Here is a 24,932-nt window from a genome sequence, read left to right as displayed (position 1 = left end):
GAATAGTGAAATTCACATATTATTTGTAGCTCGATATAAATCAAACAAAAACGGTGTTGTTGTATGAAATTATTAGGTGGATTGCCTTCAGCCGGACCCAAGAGAGGAACTTTTACCCTTGACTGCCCCCCTTAAATTCCAGTCAATTGGAGTTCAAGTGGAGAACGGCAGGCCGTAAGTGTACACTCCAAGTGATCAACTCACAAGACATGAAAGAGTCTGATGGGACATTGTTGAAGAATTGACTTTTAAAACTAAAAACAAAATTTTCACAGTACTTGAAATATTTTATTAAGACTTGTTCAAACAACCCTATGAAATTTCGTTTCCTCACAGGGTATATCAGATTGTCTTAAACGTACCCTTTTTTCCTAGCGTAGACTGGCAACATTTTATTTTGTGAGAATTGCTTAACTAGTTATTTTCTAAACAAATATATATCCAGCAATTTAAATTTCAAATCACTATTTTGCCTTTTTATTTTTAAAAAGAGTAAAAAACATTTGGGGGCATGCGTTTTTGTGGTTGACACAACAGAGTTCGTTCCCAGCCCTACTGAGGTGATTTGCTCCAGAAAAAAAACACGGGTAGAATTATAATCTGTGCAAAGAAAATGTAGGAAAAATGTACTTAAATTGCCGGTTAAATTTAAAAAAAGTTGTAAAAATTTGACCAGTGTTTTTGTTCTGTATTTCAATGGCCTTGTTACATTTTCTTGAGAATTAAGTTAATTGCTCTTAAAAAGGATGCAGCCGACTTGAATTCTCATCTGATATCATTCTATCAGTGGTATTAAAACCCCCACAGTACCATACGATCAATTATCATGATGCATGAAAATCCTAAAAATGTGGTATTGTGTCAAACTTACTCATCATTTGTATTAATCAAATGTATGAAGTAGAGCAATTTTGAACAGAGGAGTTTTCCACCTGTCACTTCCGTTATGTGATTTTGGTGCCAATTGATGCTGATTGGCATGTCTGGCGCTCAATAGTGTTCTTGTGTAGTAGAGGATACTGCACATCAGCTCTGTGGGAGTGAAAATTCCGTTTTAGAGGCGTGATGTCGTCGTTGTTGTTGTTGTTTTTTTTTTTAAACCCACCCTAGTGTCTGTCAGAGACTGATTTTTGTGCGTGTCTGTGCAGTCTTAGCCGGGACAGCAGCATGGCCTCCAGACAAAATACAGCGACCGAGCCTCAGGAGCCGCCCCACGGAGCCGCACCCTTGGAAAGCAACAAAGCCAATGGCACCAGCCCCAAAACCACAAATTCTAACGAATCCAAGGCGAAGGACAAAGCCACAGAACAGCGTTCTCTTAAACAAACCTCAACTCCACTGGGAATGTCCACCTCACCCCCACAGACGCTGGACCCGGCTTTGGATCCTTCGTCACTGCCACCACCGGATCCCAGCCTGGTGCGCGGAAACTGCAACGCCCAAGGAGACTCGTCACAAGCCGGCACGCCGGCTTGCCTCCGTGACGGGAACTGGTTCCTGAAGCTGTTGCAGGCAGAAACGGGCCGCATGGAGGGCTGGTGTCAACAGATGGAGCAGGAGACCAAAGACAACAAGTTGTCAGAGGAAGGTCAGAGATAGGATGAGGTCACAATTGCACAGTCATCTGTACATGTTGAGAAAAGTACTCAAGTCACAACTGTTTGCTCAGTTTCATCACCCCCAAAAAGGCGGGAGAAAAATTCCCAGAATACCACTCGGGCCATTAGGCAGATCTATTATTGCGCTTGGTGAAATATGAATGAGTGGAGGGCCGACTCACTTGATCACTCCATCAGATTACCGGGCTTCGCAGCTCTCCGCAGACCTGACTGATGAATTCCCATTTGCATACAAATATTAGGTGGAAAGCGGCGGAATAGATATTTGTCATCCTTCCTGAGATTGAGTTAATAAACATCACCTAAACGATCCATTTGCTATCACAGAATGTTAAGTGCTCAGATCAATATTTCATGGCTTTATCCCAATAATACTGTATTTGATGTGCAGTCACTTCCTCCGCGGTCTCGATGCATCACTCATCTGATGCCCGGAGGCATTTTACGTGCCGTTTGTGGTAATGAATTCTTTGTCTGATTTATAGTATTGGGGACTATCCGCAGCGCAGTCGGCAGCGCCCAACTCCTCATTTCACAGAAGTTTGAGCAGTTCAAGGGGCTCTGTAATGAAAACCTGGTGAGAGACTCTGCCGAAAGCATACAATCCTTCATGACTGATTTACTGGGAGTGCTGATTTCCGGGCTCATGTTGTCTCTGGCTTGCATGTTGAGTTGTAGTTTTTCTTCTGTTGCCTTGAAATGGGAGACACGTATGCCGTCGCTGATCGTTTCAAAGCCGCGTCTTCGTTGATTCCGTTCTTCTGTCACCCATCAGAACGTCAATGCCGACCCACGGCCAACAGCACAGGACCTCGCGGGGTTCTGGGATCTGCTGCAGCTCTCAATAGAAGACATCAGCATGAAGTTTGATGAGCTCTACCAATTGAGAACCAACAACTGGCAACTTCCGGAGAAATCGGAGGTCAATTTTGTTGACAAATTGGTGTGTGCACCCCGCTTCCCAAAACACAAAGGTGACCTTGCTCTTCGGTCTCCTCAGGTTGAAAACAAGCAGCTTCCATTGTCCGTGCCAAAGAAGCAATCGAAGCCCAGGCTATCGGCTGGGAAGGACAGAAGCGTGGACTCGGCTGTGGACAAGCAGCGACAGGAAGCCAGAAAACGCTTGATGGCAGCAAAACGTGCGGCGTCTGTGCGACAGAACTCTGCAACGGAGAGCGCCGACAGCATCGAAATCTATGTCCCCGAGGCACAAACTCGCCTATGAGTAGGCCATCACCCATCATCTGTGTCTGCGTTCACTCAGCGACTCAAAACCGGACCGAACCGAATCATCCACACATGTACAACGGATGCATCGGTCCAACATATGGATCCAAACATTGCGGTCAGCCCTTCAGCGGAACACAAAACAAACAAACAAGCAGGATGTTGAATACGATTGATATAATTGACTTTCTGCTAATTATATTCTCCCCAAGTACCGTATATCAAGACTGAGATGTGCGAGTACCTTTTAGACAAAGACACAGCGAAGAATCTCGGTGTGGCCCAAGTTTACCGTCTCACAGCTCTTGGGAGTGGACCGACACGTTGTGGTTGCCTGGTTTACGACGTGAGCGACCATTCACACACACTCAGGATACACATGCAGGTGTACTCGCTGACCACAGAGTCTTCCTGTTCTCTTTGTATATGGCTGCCACACTTTGGCCGTACTCTTTACCGTGTAAAAGTTATGGGACGAGGGTAGGAATGCAGAGAACCAGAGGAAGGCAGTAGCATATATAAATATATAGTATAAATAACACACTATTATGATGTTCATTTTGTAAATGTTGTATACCAGATTATTTGTTAGAAAGAGCTGTGTGTTCAGTACCCAAGATAGTTTTTTGTTTTGTTTTGATTAATAGATCAAGTACATGTCCTGTCAGGTTATATTAGCACTTGATGCAATCATTTTTGACTTCACCCCCCCCCCCCCGCCCCCCCACTTAGCTTGTCTCACAAACGCACACTACATAGTTTGTGTCTGTGATTGTCATCATTTTTAAGTCTTACATTTGTTGGGTTTGTTTTGAGGTGGTATTTTGGGAAGCACCGCTCAGCCAATGAGCTTTGGAGGAATGTATTGCACGTATGCATTTTGCAGCACATTCCAACTTGATCACTGCACTTTCACCTCGGATCAAGTTTCCTTGTCTTTATTTTTTCTTTCGTTCACCGAATCATTATGACTTTAGCTGCAACGTGTGACGCAGGGGACCAAGACACCCACCACTTGATATGTCATTCCCATTTACCCAGACCTCATGAGTGTGTGGGAGTTTTCATACCACTGGAATGGCTATGGAAAAGCAATAATGAAATGGAATTTTATCAGCGCATGCAGTGCAGGACATGCCCAATGTTAAGTCATTTTACTATTTGCCTCGTAAGGCTTTCTTGGCATGAAGGATGAATGTTTCTTTCACTTGTGAACTGTCTTTATCCACTTCAATCTCAGGTTGAAAGCTCAAGGTCAGAAGAACCACTACGAATTGAATGGAAATTTACACCAATCACTAATGTGAACCAATTATGAAATTGTTCAAATCCACAAGCTGGTTCATGCATAGATTTTGGTGCAAAGCAGACATCAGTTTTTGACTCCACTTTTCATGCCCAGCTGTGTTAAAAGATGACTAACTGTGGTACTCCCCATCCATATGACACATCCTCCTCCTTCTAGCTAAAAGGCCTGTAATTCTAATCGCATATGGTGCTGCAAGGAATTTCCTTTTTGTGCCAAGACGGCAGTGGTCATCAACATCTGTGTCATTTGAGATTTATTTTTTAGGAGGTGTTTTTATTATTTAATGTACTTAAGTCTTAACAAATGTTTTTTGCAGCACATCCAACGGTACACACGTGTAGCCTGGCCTGAAGCCCGATGAAAGTGTCGAGCCACTTGTCAGACTTCACTCGCGTCCAACTGGTCAGTCCCCGCGTTACACTCCAATTATAATGTCCTGCCCAATTTTGAATCAAAGCAAAAATAACATTGAATTGTCAATGTTGACAGTGCATCCCATTGTTGTTGATTTTATTTTATTTGTATTGCATCAACAGTGGACATGTGCATTTCATTCTCCAAAGAAATCATTAAACATCCCTTTGCTACATGTCCTGGTCATCATTCTGCCTCTTTTTTTTTAAATGACACCAGTAGCTGGTCACATTCAGATTAGATATGTTGTTCTGACTAATGTTAACGCATGGCTTTCATATGGATAAAAATATTTAGATCTCGAATGAGTACTCCTTTGAACGGGTTTTGTAAATGTGGAGCCTTGAGTCCCTGGGGTGTTCTAGAAAGTACGTTCAAGACGGATCCCTTATTCCTTCTCATGATGAATAAGAGGCTATGAGCAATTTGCTTACCTGTCCTTCCGGAGTTTCCAAGGGCTAAAAATGGGCACATGTGAAGGCACAACTTTGAAGACAGCTTTTTCCATGTGCCGTTTCGCGCAATATTGTACTGGTGCATTTCTTTCAGTGGTATCTGATTTGGTAAGAGTGAATGACAAGATGCGCGCCAATTCTGACGTCATGGCTGTAATTCATCCTTGGTGGTGGCGCAACACAAGTGAGCAAAACGTTACCAACTACCGTAAGCACATATATTACAACTGATGGTTTGATTAATGTTATGATGTATTAACGGTACTTTGACACTATGAGGCTGGTTTCTTCTGAGCGCGTACCTGACATTTTGAATAGACTGGACTTGTCGAATTAAAGTGGAATGCCACTAAATGTTTGAAGTGTCTTTTTTAACTTTGGTATACAGTACGTTAAAACAAATTTTGAAATTTCTTCTCATATTGACTCTTTTAATAAAAGAAATTAAATCGTCTCTGTATTTTCTGCTAAATATATGCCTATTAAATAACCGGCGATGCCACATGTCAGATGGGAAAAAATAGTTAAGTGTGTTGCACAGCAATCCCTAATTAACAGAAAATAATGGCCTCTCGATAGGATGTCTCAATCAAAGCCCGTACCTGAATCAAGTTGCAAATCCGCGAAGTAACCAAGGTGTACACACTTCATTCTGGCAGACTGCGAGCACCTTTTCAAGGGAAACGATTTCAGATATGTCAAACATGCTATTCATCTAAGAAAATAAGGGCTACTAAAGCAAAAGGATAGGATGGATATCCTTCGACTTTGATGTTGCGAACAAGCGTCATTTCATTCATGAATACCCTGGTTTCTGACAAAAGCGCCCCCTTGCGTCATAGATATTGTACATAGCGCCCCCCGCTGTTTGCATTGTGAATCTTCCGTCAAAGACAAATAACAGAACTACAGTACTGTACATGAACTGTATAACAAGCGCCAAATCACCTTCACAATAAAAGTTACATGTTGGTTTCAAAATGTACTTTGTTCATTTATCATGTTGAATCCTTACAATCTTCTGATCGACAATTTTGTTTTGTACTCTCGCAAGTCACAAAGAAGAAATTGGAATGGTCAGTTTCCTATGCTGCATCCCTGGGCCTAGAACACCACTCATATATTTTTAATAAAGTGTAGGACCCCCCCCAAAAAATAACATCAAATTGGTAACATTTCATGTTTGAAACTTTTCATAAACGAATAAGCTATATGCTAGCAACGAAGCAGCCATGGCAAATTTAGGTTGTGACAGTGGACATTGCACAACAGCTGCGTGTTGCGTGCATGCATGTTCAGCTTTGGTCAGGGGCGGCGTGGGTTGGTGGCAAAGTGAAGTGAAAAATACAAAATACAGTCAAGAGAAATACAAAATACATATAAGCTTGGTAGCAGTTTGAACATCACAGAGTGGACACTTAAAATCTATATGTGGCCCTCGCGCACCCCTCTAATTGAATGTGTCAAGTCAAGTCAACAGTATAGAGCACTTTCAAACAGCCATCGCTGCATACAAAGTGCTGTGCATGGAGCAATTTAACATGCACAATATGTACTCTATATTATATGTACTAATAAATAATATGTAAAATTACCGTACCTTAAATGTAGAAGATAAGACAGAAACCGTGTTCATAAAATAAATGATGACGATATTCAGTTTTAATTTGTCGCTTTGACGGATCTCGTAGTTGTTGTGAGGGTGAATTGAGCAGGCTACACTTCCTGCTAAGACACCAGGAGGAGGAGCAGAAAACATCCGAGGAGAGGAAGGTGTCGCCAACTGATGGGAATACTTGAACAAAGAAAAACGAACATTGATCGACACCTGCCGTGGACTAGGTGAGTCTTCAAAGTTTACTCTTTCCTTCCGCACTGTCAAACGCTTTGTTCTTTCACCATAAGGTATGGTTTAAAACTGAAATGAGGAACTCTGCGGCCGGTAACGTAGTAAAGTCTGGAGCAGCTTTGAAGTGTGTCGGGCATTACTTGCGCATTAATGTTGTATTTTTGGCGTGATAACTTTTACGGATTTTCCTTTTATAGAGCTTTGCCCAATTTAATCCCACAATTTATATCCAGTAATTTTTTATTGCTGATTGTTTTTTATTTGTAGTCTGCATTTGATAATCTATTTGTGACGCGATTCCAAATGGGTATGTTTTATTTTATTATATTTTAATATTGACTTGTCTACTAAATGATCAGTAAATTGACCCATTATTAAGCACTGCGTATCTACTTGTAAACTGTTATTTTCACCAAATTTCCACAATAACATCCTACTTCTAAAAATGTGTGAATTGGGCTGTCCTGCTCTTAACCTTGAATGCTATGAACATCCATCTGGTCCTCCACAGAAAGATGCTGACTTCATCGCCACAGTGACTAGGGAACATCAGCAAGCTGACTCGCCATGGCTGCCCGGCATCAGAGACCAGCGGACATGGCAGACGGCTCAATGGAGTCCAAAAAGACTGAGAAAAAGTGCTGTAAGTAATCTGTTGTCTCTCTGTGCCTCAAGGGCGAAAGGCGGACTCAGTTGAGGTCCTTAAGTATTAACTATTCAACGTTGTACAATAACCCAGGTGAAGTACCACTCGTGAGTCTTATTCAGAACGACGTGAAATGTGATTGGCTAGACTATAGATGGATCTGAAATTATTGCATGAATTATTTTTCTAAAGGAGCTGATCTTGACTGCCTTAACCATTAAGAGTCTGGTCTGGTGAGGTATTTGCTCTTGTGCGTTTGTCTTGCTTGTTTTCTTTTTTTGAAAACTGTACACTGAATTACCATGTGATGTTTTGTTCTCCCAAGCTCCACTAGGTGACTACCGGTAATCACATAGTGAAATATTCGTCTGAGTGATATACTGCAGCATTGACTTGCTATTCCTCAGCATGCCTTTATTTACATAAATATATTAATGAAAAAGGGGTCCTCAGTTTATGATGGAGTCCCCCTATCCTATGGCAGCGATGTCACCCAAATTTTAATTTGAAGCGCGCCGTAAGCTGTCACTCTTCCATGCAAATAATTGAACAGAGTGCACACGAAGACCAGACATTTAAAAAAACTAAGTGAAAAAGAGGAAGTGCGGTGGCAACTTTGTTGTGTCGCTTGACAACTTATCCTTCCGCCGTTGTGCAAACTATTAAGGCTTGTTTATCATCTCAGCCTGGGCCTCCTACATGACCAATTCTCCAACTGTGATTGTGATGATTGGGCTGCCTGCTCGGGGGAAAACCTACATGTCCAAGAAGCTGACGCGCTACCTCAACTGGATTGGAGTGCCGACTAAGGGTAGGTATCAAGTCTTGAGTACATCTAAAGCCCTACTGAGTTTTAACGTCACCTCACAAACACTCATTTGCTTGTTTGATTCTGAAACTTCACTTGACTAAAACACTTATTAGCTGTAGATGTAAACCACCAAAATGAATTATCATGCGTGCCTGATGCCCACAAAACGTACCGGTACTTAAAACTTCTAAGACTGCAAAGATAGTGATATAACATATTCGTCAAAAGAAGTGACTTTGTTTTTCTCCTTGCAACTGATATTATTTGAAACGTACAGTGGAATTAAATGTAGTCTTGTAAAATGAAAAATCTCCACACTTGTGTGTTCGTCTTTTTTTTTTAGGGGTTGTGGGGGGCGAGGTGAAAAATAGCTGTTACTTGGTCTGCCTTCTCTTCTATTTTGTAGCACTGTAACATTTGCCTTGTCGTCTTCTTCACTGTCTTCATCACATCCTGCTCCTCTTTCAAGATTCATGTGTTCATCTGTTTAAAATAGGTGAAAGACAACTATTTCTAAATATGGTATAGCTACTAAATACAGTAGTAGCAATGATTGAAACGTTTTTTAAACTAACGCTAAGCGTCTGAAATGTTCAGTGCAAAACGGTTTCGTTACCTAGGCATGGTCTGATTATCCTTTCACTTGCTTGACTGAGTCCTTGTGACTGTTTTAATGAGCTAATATTGTAGTATTGAACCAACAAGTAGCCTTCTACCTTCTTAGCTGCTTGGCTGAGTTACTTGCGTCTTGACTGTGAATTGCTTAAGATTAGCTGATCAACACTCAAATATACTTAAGTGGGATTTGCCTAATACTTTATATGACTAACTCAACAGAGTCAACAGTATGGACCATGGGCTGTTTGTGCCTTGCCACGCATTTTGGTCATGACCCACTATGTCAACCAAAAATATTTGACACAGTCTACAATCCTATTTGAAAAGGGAAAAAGATGTTGGTTTTGCGGAGATTTTCTAGATATGCTAAGAGCAAAACAACTATTAGTAACTAAAATAATAACGATTCTCTTCATAACACCACCGTGACTTAAAGAATTGTTTCCCAAAAATCGTTTGCTTCACTTTCTGCTTTGTGTCACGGTTAGATTTTTGAACATCTCACATTACTTATTCCCGGGTAAACGTTGCTTCTTCACGAATTGCCCTTGTTTTGGTTCTTGTGTCTTATGTGTGCATTGCACATCCAGTGCAGCTTTGTTGAAGCATTATGAGCATGTGTGGACATATTCCGTCATTAAACCACTTCATTAAAGCCAACAAACCAGTGAACTTACGAGTAAGAAAAAAAAAAACGAACAAAACAACATAGCAGTAGTAGGCAGTTTATCAATGATTAAGAAACAGAAATGGAGTTGGAAGGTTTGTTAGCTAAATGTGTGTGGTGGGGGGGCACTCCCCCCTTCCTTCTGTCCCTCCCTCCCTCCCTCCCTCCGTCCATCCCTTATGTTCTTGTATCTATCTGGCAAAACAAACCAAAGACCTTTCTTTCTCAGATTCCATATCATAACTGTTACCTCCTTGTTGTAAATTGTAAACTACTGGTATGTTCTGAGATGTTCCTCCAGTCGCTTCTTGAACTGTATGTGAGGTATGTGATTATGTCCATGTCAACACTGCAGCTCTCTGTAGTTGTACTCTGTTGGAATGCAGGTGAACCGGTTCGGAGGGCGCAGCTGAAATGGAAGTCACCGCTCAGAAAAGTTTTTGCGCTGTAACTCTCTCACGTCTTATCCACAGTATTCAACCTTGGAGTTTATAGGAGACAAGCCGTGAAGTCATACAAGTCCTATGACTTTTTCAGACATGACAACGCAGAAGCCATGCAAATAAGAAAGTGCGTAAGACGAGACTAGCAAGCTCGTAAACTACTTTGACGTATAACAAATAAAACTGGCTGTGCTTTGCAGGAGCATTCATAAAACTTTGTTTTTAACAGACAGTGTGCTCTGGTGGCACTACAAGATGTCAAGTCCTATTTCAATGAGGAAGGAGGGCAGATTGCTGTAAGAAAACTGAGCACTATGTCTCAGGTTTTTCTTCATTTGGACTGAATGCCTCATTTTTTCATGCAGGTATTTGATGCGACCAACACCACCCGGGAGAGGCGGGAGCTTATCCTTAATTTTGCAAAGAAGAATGCGTACAAGGTCAAACCCCCTCTGATAATACATTGTCAGGTCTCAGTACGCATAAAGTTGGTGTCATAATAAGTTTTTCTTCTGTCAGGTATTTTTTGTGGAATCTATATGTGATGATCCGGATGTCATCGCTGCAAACATCCTGGTAATTAAAGCAAAACTAAAGTGTTTTTAGAAGACAGAAAAAGCAAACCACATATTCATTTTGACGCTTCAATGCAAACTTCAAGACCCATTCTGGCATCATAATGTTCTGTTCCGCCATGTTTATAGGAAGTGAAGGTGTCCAGTCCAGACTACCCAGAGAGGGACAGAGAGAGTGTTATGGACGATTTTCTCAAGAGGATAGAATGTTATAAAGTAACTTACCAACCTTTGGATCCAGATGACCATGACAAGTAGGATGTTTTATATGGCATAGACATGAACCTGTGCCATTTATTCCTTTTACGTCTTGAATTAAAAAAAAAACATTGTGATGTTGCACAAATTGGCCAGCAGAGGGAGATGTACGAGTTCTACAGTATTACTTGTAATTTATGTACACTTACATCGATATAATTGTTTACTGTGGTATTCACACCCTTCCAAGACCCTTTTAGTGAAAGCCCAATATATCTGGTAGTTGAGAGATAATTGGAGAGACTGCAACAAAAGTACTAGATTTTTCTTCTTCATACTTTGGGACTTTTTAAACCAAAAAAGAAATTCAGTTACCGTTTGTTTCTGTGAGCCTCAGAGTCCGCCGTCGTCATTTTGTGCTTGTAGGTGCCTATCCTTTATTCAGGTCATCAATGTCGGCCGTCGGTTCCTGGTCAACAGGGTGCAGGATTACATTCAGAGTAAAATTGTCTACTACCTCATGAACATCCACGTGCATTCCCACTCCATCTACATATGCCGACACGGAGAGAGCCATCACAATCTGCAAGGACGCATTGGCGGAGATTCTGAGCTGTCAGACAGAGGCAAACAGGTGCTGAGCTTTTGCGCAGTACAACTTTAAATGTACGCTTCTAATACGGTTCGATGAATCGGGAATTTGTTTTGGCCTGTCTTGTTATTTTTCCACACGCTAACTCCACTTCATTTTCAGTTTGCTATGGCACTGAAAGGTTTTGTGGATGAACATCGTCTGTCAGACCTGAAAGTTTGGACCAGTCAGCTGCGGCGCACCATTCAAACTGCGGAGGAGCTTGGTGTTCCCTACGAGCAGTGGAAGATCCTGAACGAGATTGATGCTGTATGTCATCCAAACAGGAAGGCGCACTGAGAGGCAGTCATCGAGTGGTTAGGGTTTTATTGCTTTGGGTTTCAGGGAGTGTGTGAAGAGATGACTTACAAAATGATTGAGGAAACCTACCCAGAGGAGTACGCCATGAGGTACCAGGACAAGTATCACTACCGCTATCCTGGAGGAGAAGTAATTGCACATTTCATTTGAGTCATAAATGACGGGTTGAGTCAAGCTCACCTCTTGCTTTTAACTGGACGCTGTATGTACTTTTGGCTTTAGTCTTACCAGGACCTGGTGCAGCGGCTGGAGCCAGTGATCATGGAGCTGGAGCGACAGGGCAACGTGCTGGTTATCTGTCATCAGGCCGTCATGCGCTGCCTGCTCGCCTACTTCTTGGACAAGAGCGCCGGTAGAGGAGCATGAAAATATAATATGGGGATAAGCCTGTTTAGCCAATCAAACTTATTGTCCGAGTTTTTTTTTTTCACTTCTGAAAATATAGAAGCGATTCCAGTTCACATGATTCTTCTGGGTTGGGGTTGAACAACACCAAAGATACAAACGAGACATCCAGCCGCAGCAACGCATTACAGATTTAAAGAGACAGAAGTGTATTTTTGTATGACTCAGATAGTCCCAGTCTAGAGCTGTCAAACGATTAAAATATTTAATCTAATTAAAAATGCAACTGTCATAATTAACTCTAATGAACTAAAAAAATAATCGTAATTACTCACACATTTTTTATTGTTTCTGAATTTCCTTTTACATTTTTTGTCGTTTCAATGCTCTCATCAACATGGAATCATGAATCAGTTGTCTATGTGCCAAATGCAAATATTTACTGAAATAACAATTTCGATTTTCAATTTTACATGAACATTTTTCACTTGGTGCAGTTATTCACACATATTCACACTCTCACACAATATTACTGTCCATCAATAACGGTGAAAAAATATTTTGTCACACAACAGCTGCTTTAACAGCTTTTTTTATTAAATCAAAACAGAGCAATATAACATTATGAAGTGCACATCTAAGGTACACTAGTACTCAGCCTATAGTGTATTTAAACCATGGTTGCATACTGATATTTTCTCAAGTTTGCTTTCAACACAGCAGTCTGTTTCTGTATGTTTGTTGAAGAATAACGAGACACCGGACACCAGTGTTCATTATGTGCCGCTGTATTGGAAACTGCCGGCCGTACATACAAGCACACGCACTTCCCCCGTGCTGCAGGGGCAAACCATTCTGAAAGGGGGGGGGGGTTCACTCCCCCTAAAACAGTCAGGCTATGTTGATTGTATTGGTCCTTCTTGCGCAGAAGTCTCTCTACGGTTTTTGTGTCTACCTCATTTTGAATAACTACACTTGGTTCGATGACAACACTGGAGACATTTTACTTTTGCTATGTCGCTACCACTGTAGCGCACTGTCACTGTCAGACGAACACAGAGAAGCTCCACCCGCTCTATTTACATGGACACGGAACACTGTAACCTTCCACACAAAATAGTTCCAAACAAGTAACAATTGCGTCAGTGGCATACATCGTATACCTGTATGATATAGAGAGAGAGAGAAGAACAGATAACTTTGGTCTTGTCAGTGGAGCAATATGGCAACTTTTTAAAAGTAAACTTTCCATTCATAAACTCTTTAAGTATCCGTTTTCGGTGTCTCGCGCTGCCGTGGCTGGCAAAACAGACATGGGCGTGAACTTCTGCAGCGCGCTTGTTGTTTTGTTTCTGGTGTATTTATAGAGCAACGTAACATCCGCTTGTGACGTGTGCCGCGTTAATCTCGCGAGAAGAAATTTAATCCCTTTAAAATTCATTTAAATTAATGCCAATAAAAACGCGCTAAACTGACAGCTCTATCCCAGTCACAAGTGGGCATGGACAGAGTATTGACGAGAAAACCAAAAAGGCATGTGGCTTTGGTTGCTTTTCACCCTTCCTCCCGTCCAAAGGGGAGTAGTGTTGTCGTTTGAACACAACACACACATAGACCACAGAAAGCAGTTTGCCACACCGCACAACAGAGAAAGTTGACCCTTTGTACTTGCTTGTCACAGATGACCTGCCATACTTGAAGTGTCCCCTGCACACTGTCCTCAAACTCACCCCAGTGGCATATGGTAAGTCCCCTTGCTGTTTTCGAGTCAGCTGAACCTGACTTGCACGGTAACCATTTGTGGTATTGAGACGTCTTTTCTTCTCCCCCGCCGCTAGGTTGTAAAGTGGATGTTTTTGACCTCAAGGTGGAGGCTGTCAACACTCACAGGGACAGACCATTAGTAAGCTTGTGATTATGTCTTATGAGGAATTGTGTGGCAGGTTTCTTCGTGAGTATGTGTCGCCTGAAAACGTCGAACATGAACTTTAGCATCAGACCATTTGATCCATCACTCCCATTTGGTTCTAAAGGTTAAAAAAAAGATATGGCTACTCATGCTGGTGTGATCTAATACAGACACCGGCCCAGAATGCAAGACGATGATGACTTGAGCCAAGGCTCTCAAAAGAAGCAAAAAATATTGTGAGGCTGTGTTGTGTCAATGGGGCACACGCCTAAAAGCAAAGGTTGCAATACTATGTCAAGACGGTTACCGGTTAAGTTTCAACTGTCCAATGTATTTCTTTTTTTAACTTTGCTGCACTGTATACCAGTTCACACCAGTCTGCCTCTGCTACCTTTCTGGCACATCACTAGCTCTTTTAGGAACAGCTCCATACTTGTGTCCTGGTTATAATTGTGTGTTATTTGCAGTGAGACGTTCAGCCTGGAGTCCTAGACAGAGTGAGTGCTCTACATGAACATATTGAGGGACATGTACAGGGAAAGACTTGTTGACAGGGGTGGGAGCAACCTGAACGATGGCTTTACGGCTTCCAGAGCACACAGTGTTTCGGCAATGGGGAGACGGTGTCGGAACTTGCGTGGTTGTATCTCTCAATTTCTTTGGGATTTTGGCAGATTGTCGCCGCACAACCTGCCAAAGCTGCTGCTTGATGTTTTCTCTTGAACAGCTCAATGTCATGATTTCCCTCACTTTTCAAAGCTCGCTGTCATCTTCCCTTTTTTTTTTGCCTTAGCTGCAGAGAAAACATTCTCAAGGTGCCTTTCGTTTTTTGTTTGTCAATTTGGGAGGTGGTTAAGCAACTGACTTATCAGCGCAGGTTTACAGGTTATTTCCCGAGCTAAATGTGTAGTAAAGTACACAGACTCGTTTGACGTGGTGCGAAAACATGTTACCAAGGTCTCGTGGTTTCTTGTCTGCCATCGCCGTGTAGAACAAAGAAAGGGGAGACGTTCCACCAGCTTTCTACCGGAGGAATAGCTTCACGCCACTGTCCAGCCACGACCAGATCAAACGACCTCGCCTCTACAGCGCCGACAACCAACCGCAGCCTCGCTTGTCCCAGACTCCCATTTTACCCGGCATGCCGTTCTCTGAGGCATCGGAGGGCGTGGAGCTGTGAGAAAGAGAGGTCAGTGTTGAATTTGGGAAGAGGGTGAAACAAAAATGAATGAAATGGGTTTGTTTGTCACTGCCATCCAGACAGTGTTTCACCCTGACTGGTGAGCTCACATGTCAAAATTAGGACAAGTTGTGCCCACGTGTCTGTTTGGTGTGGTGTTTTCATGCAATCTTCATCTTGCTCTCATGCATCTTTGCAGGACTGCCTGAACGGCTTCAGTGCAGGAGACACAGATGACTGTGTTGGCAATTGAAGAAAAGTTTCTTTCATTTAGTCTCGACCTTTGTACACTGCTGACCAAATGTTTGTGCCACATGTACCTTTCGCTTGTACCACCGCAAGTTGTTGTTTGTTTGCAACTTCAACAAAATCGCTGTACAGGTCTGCCATACAAACAGACTCTGTTCATTTGTTGTTTGCAAATAGGTAAGCTACCTACAGCAGGGGTGTCCAAACTTTTTTGTTTGAGTCCCGCATACCTACCGGTAATCATGGACATGGGCAGCTTTAAAATTCATCAACTTTATTAAACACCCCAAAATCAGTCAAGCAAGGATTTTTTTAATGCTGCTGGTATTTTCTAGGTATTTTGAAAAAGAAAAAAATACCCTGCTCCTTTAAAGGTGATAAGGCAAATAGTTTAGAGATTTTCAAAATTTTGTGAGGGCCACGGGGCCCTGTGTCCCAGTAGACTCGTTACAGCACTGCACTGAACAGCAGCCGAATCCCATCTCCACATTCAGAACCAAAACGAGTAAACTGTGGTGCCATTGGCCTTTTTTTAAAACAGTGACTTGAGGATGATAAATGTGATATGTTCATAAATCGGACCTTGACCTAGCAGAAAGTGAAACAATTTAGCTTCTAAAACGGAATGATCTTTTTTTTCACCAGTGTTTTCAAGAGAATTTTTAAATGATTTTAGTTCTAAATCGTTTGTGTAGCTTTACATATCTAGAGTATTCATAAACAGTAGTGGCACCTATTTTTTGAAAACCTCCTTTCTCCACCTCCATATATATATATATATATATATATATATAACAAGCCTTGCAAGCCGTGTCAAATGTCATTATTATTTTATGGCACAAGCAGCTGAAAAGTGCCGTAGCTTGGACACCCCTGACCTATACAGTGTCAAATGTGTAATCAAACAATTGAGTGGAAACCTCTTAATTAGCATTTCATTTTGCTGTCATTATACACTCTGCAAAATGTATTCTTTTACTTTTACTTTTGATTTAGTTTTAGCAATCAATACTTAATGGAACAACCTTGATTTTACATTGTGGCACTCCTTGTTGTGGGGAAAAAAAGATCAGATTTCAGGAACGTTGTCAAAGCAGACAGAAGTGTTTGCATTTGCCGTCTTCTTTTTGTGGGTCTCTGTGGTTGTTGAATGATATTCCTCGGCAGCGGCGTTCATGCTGGTCAGTGGAGAGTTGTTTTTTGTCCCCTGCTGGTCTTTGTTGTCTCTAATGTCTGCTTTAGAACTAACCCATTATAGGATGATGTAATAAGATGACCTCTACATATCACTCTCTCTCTCTCTCTCTCTCTCTCTCTCTCTCTCTCTCTCTCTCTCTCTCTCTCTCTCTCTCTCTCTCTCTCTCTCTCTCTCTCTCTCTCTCTCTGTCGCTCACTCTCACCTTTCATGAAATGGAATCAGAAATAACACATTAATGGAATGGCAGCCATGAAAATCAAAATGTAAGGTAACAATTATTTTATGAATGTCCTGTTGGCGTCTGAAATGTTCAGATTGTGGACCCTAAAATAAAGTGTATTACAAAGTAATGCAACTTTCAACATAAAGGGTGTAAGGAAGCCAGTTTTTCAATGGAAGGTGCACCCAGTCAAATATGACAAATTACATTTGAAGCCTATCGGAACTAGAAATTCATTGGAGTCTTGCAAATGGTGCTAGTAAAAGAGCCATCCATCCTCTTTCTAATGCTGAGATAATTGTTGTTCACTCTGAAATTTATATGTGCAGCACCAGTACGTCAGAGGTAACTTAAGGATACATTCGTGCACATTATTGTCACGAATAAACCAAACAACTGTGCCTTTGTATGAAACACTACAAGGAGCATTGTGGAGTATTTAAAATGATCATGATGAAAGGATGACCGGTCACGATTTTAGACTTTTTTTTTCTTTCTTACATACCACGCTCGGTTTCGCAACACTTCTAAAGAATAATACATTCCGACACCCCGCATACACATGCGTATTTTACAGGCTATCAATGATCAGTCTCATAGAATCAATAAGATATTTTAAGATGCACAGTGTCACTGTCATTATAAAGACATGCCCTTTGTGTGAACCATTTGCTTCAATTGCTGATGGTTTTAACTTACTAGAATCACATTTACAAATCGTTGCCAGTGTGAATTAATGGCAAACGCGTATTCACAGCCATTTGCTTGCTTGACTTGCATCGGATGAGGAGAGGCGATGACATGTGTCTGGCAACTTTAATCTACTTGTTCTGACGCAGCGCTTTTGACCAGATCATATATGCGCATAGTGCTCATCTATTGTCATTAAACACTACAGCCAAATGCACTGCAACCTATCGGATGTCGATTTTGTGTTGGAGCTTAGTCGGAAAATTTTCAGTGGAATGTGAGACAACACGGTGAGGGGGTTGATGAAATTAAATTCACACATCCAGAACAATGGTCATCACACTCATAATCAAGAAGGAACAAATTAATGTAAAAAGCAATGCTTTGCTGAGCTATATTTACGATAATGCCAATGGCTTTTATTTTGTGTGCTATCTTATGGTGGATTTCTGTCTCATGCACTCATTCGTTCACAAAGTAAAAATTAATCTAAGCGGTAAATTGTCAGAGGCGGCCGGCCCCATTTTGCTTTCTGTGATCAATTACTTATTCAAACCATCTTTCAAATGCACAATGACATAAAAATGCCTTCACTCTTGACAATTCTAAATGCTTTTGTCTTAGATCCTTTCTTGTTTGTATTGAGTGTGAGTGTATGCAAGATTGATATGTGTGCATTTTATTTCAGGAAACCATATGCAGTTCATGTAAAAAAAGAGTGAGCATCAAAGCATCTTAAGAATACTGCATCCACGTGAAAACTAAAATTTTCCTTGAGTGTTGCGGTTGTCATGGTCACCCTTGGGTACTTTGTAGCTCGGCCCCTGTTTGGATGGCACACACACACACTCTTTAAATATGCAATTTATTTCCCGAATTTAACGTGTTTGAATTTAAATTAGAAAACATCCCCACCCTCATTCAAATGTCATTTCATGTCTGCAAAATACAATACAATGTGCTACTGATGCTCTTTTGAGTACGTTGTCTTTATTTTATTGTAGCCTGGCCCAAGTTGGTGTGTGCGCGTGTGCCCACGCGCGTGAGTGGGAGGCATCGGGACGCCCCTCTATAAATACCGCACATGACTTGTTTTCCTCATTTTTACCTGAACACGTTCAACATGAGGTTCATCGTGTGGAACATTCTCTGTTTATTCATTTCATTACTTGACACGGGTAAGTTGATTTTTCGTAGAATACGACCAAATTCTGATTTTTGAAACAAGAGTGGATGGCATTGCATCTTCGACTATAGCTGAGTTTCCGAAGCGATGTTCAGCGCCACCCCAGTTTCCGTCCACCAGACTCCAAAATAAATGGAGGACCAGAAGCACGTTCGACATTGGGGAGAAAGTTTACTACAAGTGTGCCGATGATTTCGTCGCATACGCTGGCAGCCTCTCGGCGATGTGCGTCAATGGAATCTGGACTGCGTTGACACTCAAATGCAAACGTAAGAATATGACCGACCAGGAGGTTCTGGATCAATTTCACTGAGGGGGCCGGGCTGGGACCAGGGGGTTTGATTGTGTGTGTGTGTGTGTGTGTGTGTGTGTGTGTGTGTGTGTGTGTGTTGGGGGGGAAAGGGGGGGAACCTTCAAACCAGGGCCAAAAAGACAGATTCGAAATCTTACTTGACTTTATATTTCTTCAAACTTTAAAATTGTAGTCATAACATTACAGTGATGAGAAAAAAACAGTATTAGGAGGGCTAAAATGTCTGCAAGCGTAACAATACGCCGTGTCCATTTGTTGAGAATATTCTGGCCCCCGTTCCCCCTCGAACCGCCACTGTGACCGAACTGCCACAAGTGGCTGCCTGCTGTTCTGGCAAGGTTAATGTGCTGGATGACAGCTGTAGTTTTTACATATGGCCACGCGAGGTCGTCCTGAAACCAAGTTGATGTTCCTTTTAAAAATGCCTACCTAGTATTTTCCTTGAAAAACGACCTGATTTTATTTCCTGACTGACTAATGTACTCTGCCGGTTTGCGGTAGAGAGATCATGTGGTAATGTTGGTGATCTACCTAACGGAAGGTTTCGCTATGAAGGACGTCCACTCATTGGGAAGAGGGTCTACGCATTGTGCAATGACGGGTAAACTGATCATAAGACATACTGTGTATATAGCTAATGGAAGTGCTCTAAAGGCGGGGGAAAAAGACCATGATGGTGTGTGTTTCTTCTTGCTTTCAGATACACACTAAAAGGAGCGAAGTACATGACATGTGAGAGGGCTGGATGGACTGGTGAATTTCCCACATGTGAAAGTATGCCTGAATACATTTTGTTTACTTGGCTTTAAGTTAAGTTTCTTTTTTCCTCCCCACAGTAACTCTTTTTAAGCAACTGTATTAAAAACAAACTGACATAAAATAACACTGGTCAAGAGCAAAATTAATACCTTTTTAGTTCAGGTTGGCCTCCTCAAGCCTAAATGAACATTAATTTGATCATGCAACTCATTCCTATGAGTTCATTCCAAACTCAGAAAACATGCTCAGCTCGGCAAAAAAAATAAAATAAGCACGTGTACAATGACAGAGATGGCTTTAACATTTACCTAAATGTGTTTCTGACGCTGATTTAAAAATGACTTTTTTTCCTCTAGTCTAGCACGTCAGTAAAGTAACATATTTTTTCCTTTTGAAGTTTGACCTACAATAGTTTGCACAATGCGGATTTTACCATCTGTTGTAACTTATATCTATGTTGTTTTGGGAAATAAATTCAATTGTTGCTGAACATGCCCCTTAATTCATAAATATTACTAAATATAACACTATTATTGTCCTTTTACTGTTGCTATAATTATTATGAAAACCAGCTGGAGAAATAACAAGGGCAGATTAAAAATCAGTGCAAAAACTACTGGTATATCTCATTGACTTGAAACAGTTTGAAAAAAAAAAGTAAAACATTGTTGACCAGTGTAATCAAATGAGTTGCTGATGGTGCGGTGCTACCCTCGCCTGATTTGTGTGAGGGCAGTGTGGGATCGGTTCCCATTCAGTGAATGTGCGAGTGTATGGTTGTTTGTCTCGATATGTGCCCTGTGACTGACTGGCGACTAGTTCAGGTGTTTATCCGCCTTTTGCCCCAAGGCAGCTGGGATAGGCTCCAGCAACTCCTGCGACCCTCTTCAGGATAAATGGTGTTGAAAATGGGTGAATGGATTGATGCAGGGGTGCCCATTACGTCGATCACGATCGACCGGTAGATCGCGGATTGGTCCTAAGTCGATCGTGAGGGGTGTAGTGGAGAAAAACAAACAAACAACTATTTGTGTGTCTTTGTTCATGTTAGTAACACATTTTTTGTGCTAATGTACACTATACCCTAAGCATCCTATCATTATTCTCATTCAGAGTTTGTTTCGTGTACAATTTACCAAGGGCACGGGCAAATAATGGGAATCTAGAGGGCCGAGGGAAGCACTTTTAAACAGTACGTGTGAGCTACTGCAAAAGTGCGTCGCATGCCTCCATGTCAGCCCGTTGCTCATCATGTCGTGCGTGTGTTTGTGTGTCCGCATGCGTGTGCGCGGTAACAGGTCGATCGCAGGAGGTTGGTTGATCGAGAAGTCGATCTTCGGTCCAAAATGTTTGGGCACCCCTGGATTGATGTAATCAAATGGATGAATATCCAAGGTCTTTTTGGGTGACCAATGACAACGTATCTCACAATAATAGATCTGTCACTGTACTGAGCATGAGCAAAATAAGATCTTCACATTCAAAACCTAAATAAGAATAATCTGTACTAAACTGACCTTGACATGGAACAGAAAGTGGGACAAGCAATCTTGATTCATGTCATTGGCTGCTGTAATTTAATTATCTTGATCTATTGTGGCGACACAACGAGAGCTCTGTTGATATTTTAGTGACGTGCACATTCCAAGAGCACAAAAATTGAAATGATAAACTATCGCTTTAGCAGGATAAAGATTAAAATGTACTGATACAGTCAACACAAGCAAATGTTTGGCCTCAGCACAGATGTCTGATGCAGACATGTCCGGGGCAACTTGACCCAATTTAAAGATACATGATTTTGCTTTGTGCAGAGGTTGACACCACGACGTCTGACTTCAGCTGCTCATCAAGGTGCAAATAATATTCAATTTCTTCCAGTTTGTAAACAACAAGCACTACTGACTTGATTGTTTCTGTAGGTGGGTTGCCTTTTTCTAATACTGTATCCTTTTTTTATGTGTTGGCTTCCTATGTTTGAGTTGTTGAGGGTGGGGAAACAACTGTCAGTCATAGCCTGAAGCAGACATTGATTGGCTGTCATTATGTTTGGGCTTGTTTAGCATAAGCTAATTGGCTCCTATTGGATTTGGGCGGGCTGAGTAAGAAGCTGTGAGGAGAGGTGAGGTGAAAATGGAGGATCATTTGAAAGTTCTGGGCACAATGAATGGGCAATTTACATTCCAAAATCGCCCTGACAGCACTATTGATAAAGGTAGAGTGTTGTGCCTAATGTGTAAGAAGTTTGCTTACCACCGAAGACGGCTGGGATAGGTTCCAGCTCCAGAAAATAGGGGTTTTCTCAGCAATTTTTAGAGGTTAAAATTTAGATTAATTAGATTAGGTAATTACAGATCATAATTAATCTCACAATTTTTGAAATCTCTTGACAGCACTACTGTAGTTGCACACTGTCTAATATACAGTACCTCAAAAGATTTCATTGTTGCTTTTAACTGCTTTTATCCCCCTCCCCCACAAATAAATAAATAAAGCTAAATTTAGCCAATGTATCATTGCAAGCGTGGTAATTCAACCCAGTATTCCAGTATTCTCACTCGCTCTGTCTCAGTCAAATGGACTGTTAGCTGTGGTACGATCGGAGTTTCGCCACCTGGAAGTATTTGTGATTTCACTAGTCTACACAAATGATTCTGTCTAAAGAATATTCTACTCTACAGGTGGCTGTAGTGCTCCGAAAAATTTGGACGAGTCTCATGCCAACCTCGCTGATGAGTTCATCATGAGGACGACCTTTGCTGCCGGTGAGCAAGTCACGTACACGTGTGATGTCGGCTACAGTCCAGTAGGTGGCAGCAGATATCGGAAGTGCATCAGTGGACAGTGGACACCGCTTCTGGTCAAGTGTGAACGTGAGCTCAATTCTTTGTCTTCTTGAGTCTTTTATGTATTACTTACCGCAAGATTGACAACATATGGTAGATCGGTGTAAATCGATGTAAACACAGAAACTACTAAATGAAAGATTAGACATTTCTTTTACCTCACAAAATATTTTTAAACTTTTTCCATTTTTTTCAATATTCAACAGTAAAGCATTTGGAACAGAAAATACACCAAATATCTTATCTTTTTTTTAGAAGATATTTTCGGGCGAATCAGTGACTTTAAGGCAAACCTTTGCTTTAGTGGCGGCTCAAATGTCTAAACGGTCCTTTTTTCCTATAAAATACCACCAAAAACAATGAAAATGTGCTTTTGATGGCAACATAATGGATTTACAATGGATCACCGTGTCACAATTTTATACTTGACAAACTTTAGCAACTATTTGGACAATATTTAGTAGTAGTACTATCTAGTGGTGTGTGCGTACATCATGTCGTGTGTGTGTGTATGTGTGTGTATGTACATCGTGGTGTGTGTGTGTGTGTGTGTGTGTAAATGTGTGCACATAAATCACGTAATTTCTTCTACTTCAAAATTAAAATAATTCCCATCATCTTTTACCTATTTTGTTACACTCTGCAGTAGATTCAACGTGAGAATGACTTTGATCAATCCCAAACTGCTTGTAACTGCCACATTTCCTAGGGCTCGCCTAGTTTCACAAGTTTACGCATTATTGTGACACACGGCGAGCTCATCCAAAAGAGATAAAATATTGCTATCTTCTGGCCGGAGTCATTTTATTTATTGTTTTGAAGTTTCTCAGCTAAATGATCATGAAACCAGAGTTAGCCAAGACCTTTCATGGCCCATTCCCATTAAAAAACAAAACAAAACAAAAAACACAAGTTCACAGCAAATGACACTGACAGAGCTTCTCGTTATGATTCCAATTGACAGCATTTCACGTCACTGGTACTCAGAGTTCGTCATAATACAGTACTGTGTTTAGACTAGTGGGGATGCATATGTTCTTTACCATAATACTGTATGTTCATAATATCATAAAGACCATTATTGACTTGATTTCCCCATTAAAGCCACCCGAACAATTTTTTTTCTCTTTCCGTTCTGTAAAAGAGAAGTTGTGTGGCTCGGCTGGGGAGATTCAAAATGGACGCTTCATTTATACCGGAGTAGAGTTTGGAGACATCGCCACAGCTCACTGTGATGATGGGTGAGACAATCAAATAATTTGTGTGCTGCACATGCATCCCTCTATTCTTTATAGTCCATTATACTATTCCATTAGTGCTGGAACGGTTATGAATGTTCACTCTGTCACCAGGTTTCAGCTCGTAGGATGACCAACCAGGAATTGCATGAGCTTTGGCTGGGATGGTCACGCTCCCTTTTGTGAAGGTGCAGCCTGGAAATTTGTTGGACTTTGCACCTTTCCATGGTGCACACTGCATTTTTTTGTCCGTTGCAGTCGTGGAGTGTGAAGAGCCTCCAGAGGTATCCAATGCAGAGCAAAACGGCAAAGAGGAAGCACCCTACAAGTACAGGAGTGTGGTAGTGTATGAATGTCGCACGGGGAACCTTGTGGGGAACAAGGCGATATGGTGCACAGAGAACGGCACGTGGAGCGCACCGCCTTTGTGCAGAGGTCACACAAAAACTCACACGGTCATCTTTCAACAAATTTATTTACAATTTGCCATGAATAAAAGTGAATCAAAGTTGGAGTTTCTCCACAGAAATCACCTGTCCATCTCCAAAAGTGCCCAACGCCTCCTGGACGCGAGCTCACACCAGACTTTATCAACACCGGGACACGATCAGCATAGACTGTCACCATGGTTACACGGTGGTCGGCACGAGCACCGTCACCTGTGGTGACGATGGTCAGTGGATTCCCAGCCTTCCCAAGTGTAGACGCACATGTAAGTCAACACCTCTGGTAGAAATCTATCAGGTGATTGTTATCGTACTTACTTTTATTAACAAATTCATATCTTGTTTTTGTGTATGTTTTTTAGCACGGCACACTAAATGGCAGAGCCGGTATGCTGTCTGATGTGTCATGCTACATTTCTCAGTCCAGGACCGGCATAATAAGAGCAAACAGAAGATGGAAAAATTCCCTTTGGACCTTAATATTTCTTTGCCTTACACACATTCGACATGTTTTTAAAATGAAGCTGACATACATGGTGTTTATTTCAATAAAGTGTTTTTGGGCAAGAA

The 24,932-nt window shown here is 41.5% G+C and overlaps 3 protein-coding genes across 11 annotated transcripts in view; all 3 read left to right on the top strand.

Annotated features, from left to right (window-relative positions):
* Window positions 1-4,744, top strand: part of dlgap4a (discs, large (Drosophila) homolog-associated protein 4a) — a 62,471-nt gene extending 57,727 nt beyond the window's left edge. For 3 of the 4 annotated variants that reach the window (XM_052057093.1, XM_052057092.1, XM_052057095.1), the window contains 4 exons: window positions 77-174; window positions 1,149-1,588; window positions 2,105-2,196; window positions 2,395-4,744. In XM_052057093.1, the coding sequence (XP_051913053.1) occupies window positions 77-174; window positions 1,149-1,588; window positions 2,105-2,196; window positions 2,395-2,844 (1,080 nt within the window). In that variant the 3' untranslated portion in view covers window positions 2,845-4,744. The remainder of the gene's footprint in view (window positions 1-76; window positions 175-1,148; window positions 1,589-2,104; window positions 2,197-2,394) is intronic. The other variant, XM_052057094.1, reaches the window with a different exon arrangement.
* A 1,970-nt stretch (window positions 4,745-6,714) lies between these two features.
* Window positions 6,715-16,599, top strand: LOC127595535 (6-phosphofructo-2-kinase/fructose-2,6-bisphosphatase 2-like). Of its 6 annotated transcripts, none has more exons than XM_052057129.1 (16): window positions 6,715-6,866; window positions 7,385-7,516; window positions 8,205-8,330; window positions 10,089-10,185; window positions 10,288-10,354; window positions 10,424-10,498; window positions 10,578-10,634; window positions 10,763-10,887; window positions 11,258-11,465; window positions 11,586-11,732; window positions 11,808-11,912; window positions 12,006-12,135; window positions 13,810-13,872; window positions 13,967-14,031; window positions 15,029-15,226; window positions 15,417-16,599. In XM_052057129.1, exons 2-15 carry the CDS (start codon window positions 7,441-7,443, stop codon window positions 15,215-15,217), a joined length of 1,530 nt encoding a protein of 509 aa, XP_051913089.1. In that variant the 5' UTR covers window positions 6,715-6,866; window positions 7,385-7,440; the 3' UTR covers window positions 15,218-15,226; window positions 15,417-16,599. The 6 variants fall into 6 exon arrangements, with proteins under 6 accessions (XP_051913089.1, XP_051913092.1, XP_051913091.1 ...); XM_052057130.1 differs by lacking the exon at window positions 6,715-6,866 and adding an exon at window positions 6,888-6,929; XM_052057132.1 differs by lacking the exons at window positions 15,029-15,226; window positions 15,417-16,599 and adding an exon at window positions 14,505-14,534.
* Window positions 16,600-16,810: 211 nt separating this feature from the next.
* LOC127596327 (C4b-binding protein alpha chain-like) lies at window positions 16,811-24,932 on the top strand. The gene is made up of 9 exons (XM_052058652.1): window positions 16,811-18,752; window positions 18,832-19,029; window positions 19,575-19,674; window positions 19,774-19,847; window positions 22,514-22,705; window positions 23,823-23,919; window positions 24,031-24,040; window positions 24,105-24,351; window positions 24,443-24,932. The coding sequence occupies exons 1-9, from the start codon at window positions 18,659-18,661 to the stop codon at window positions 24,760-24,762; spliced, it is 1,332 nt and encodes a 443-aa protein (XP_051914612.1). The 5' UTR covers window positions 16,811-18,658; the 3' UTR covers window positions 24,763-24,932.

Source organism: Hippocampus zosterae, chromosome 2 (assembly GCF_025434085.1).
Source record: "Hippocampus zosterae strain Florida chromosome 2, ASM2543408v3, whole genome shotgun sequence".
NCBI classification, from domain to species: Eukaryota; Metazoa; Chordata; class Actinopteri; order Syngnathiformes; family Syngnathidae; genus Hippocampus; species Hippocampus zosterae.
Note: the sequence above shows the minus strand (reverse complement) of the source record. Positions and strands in the feature narration are given on the sequence as shown.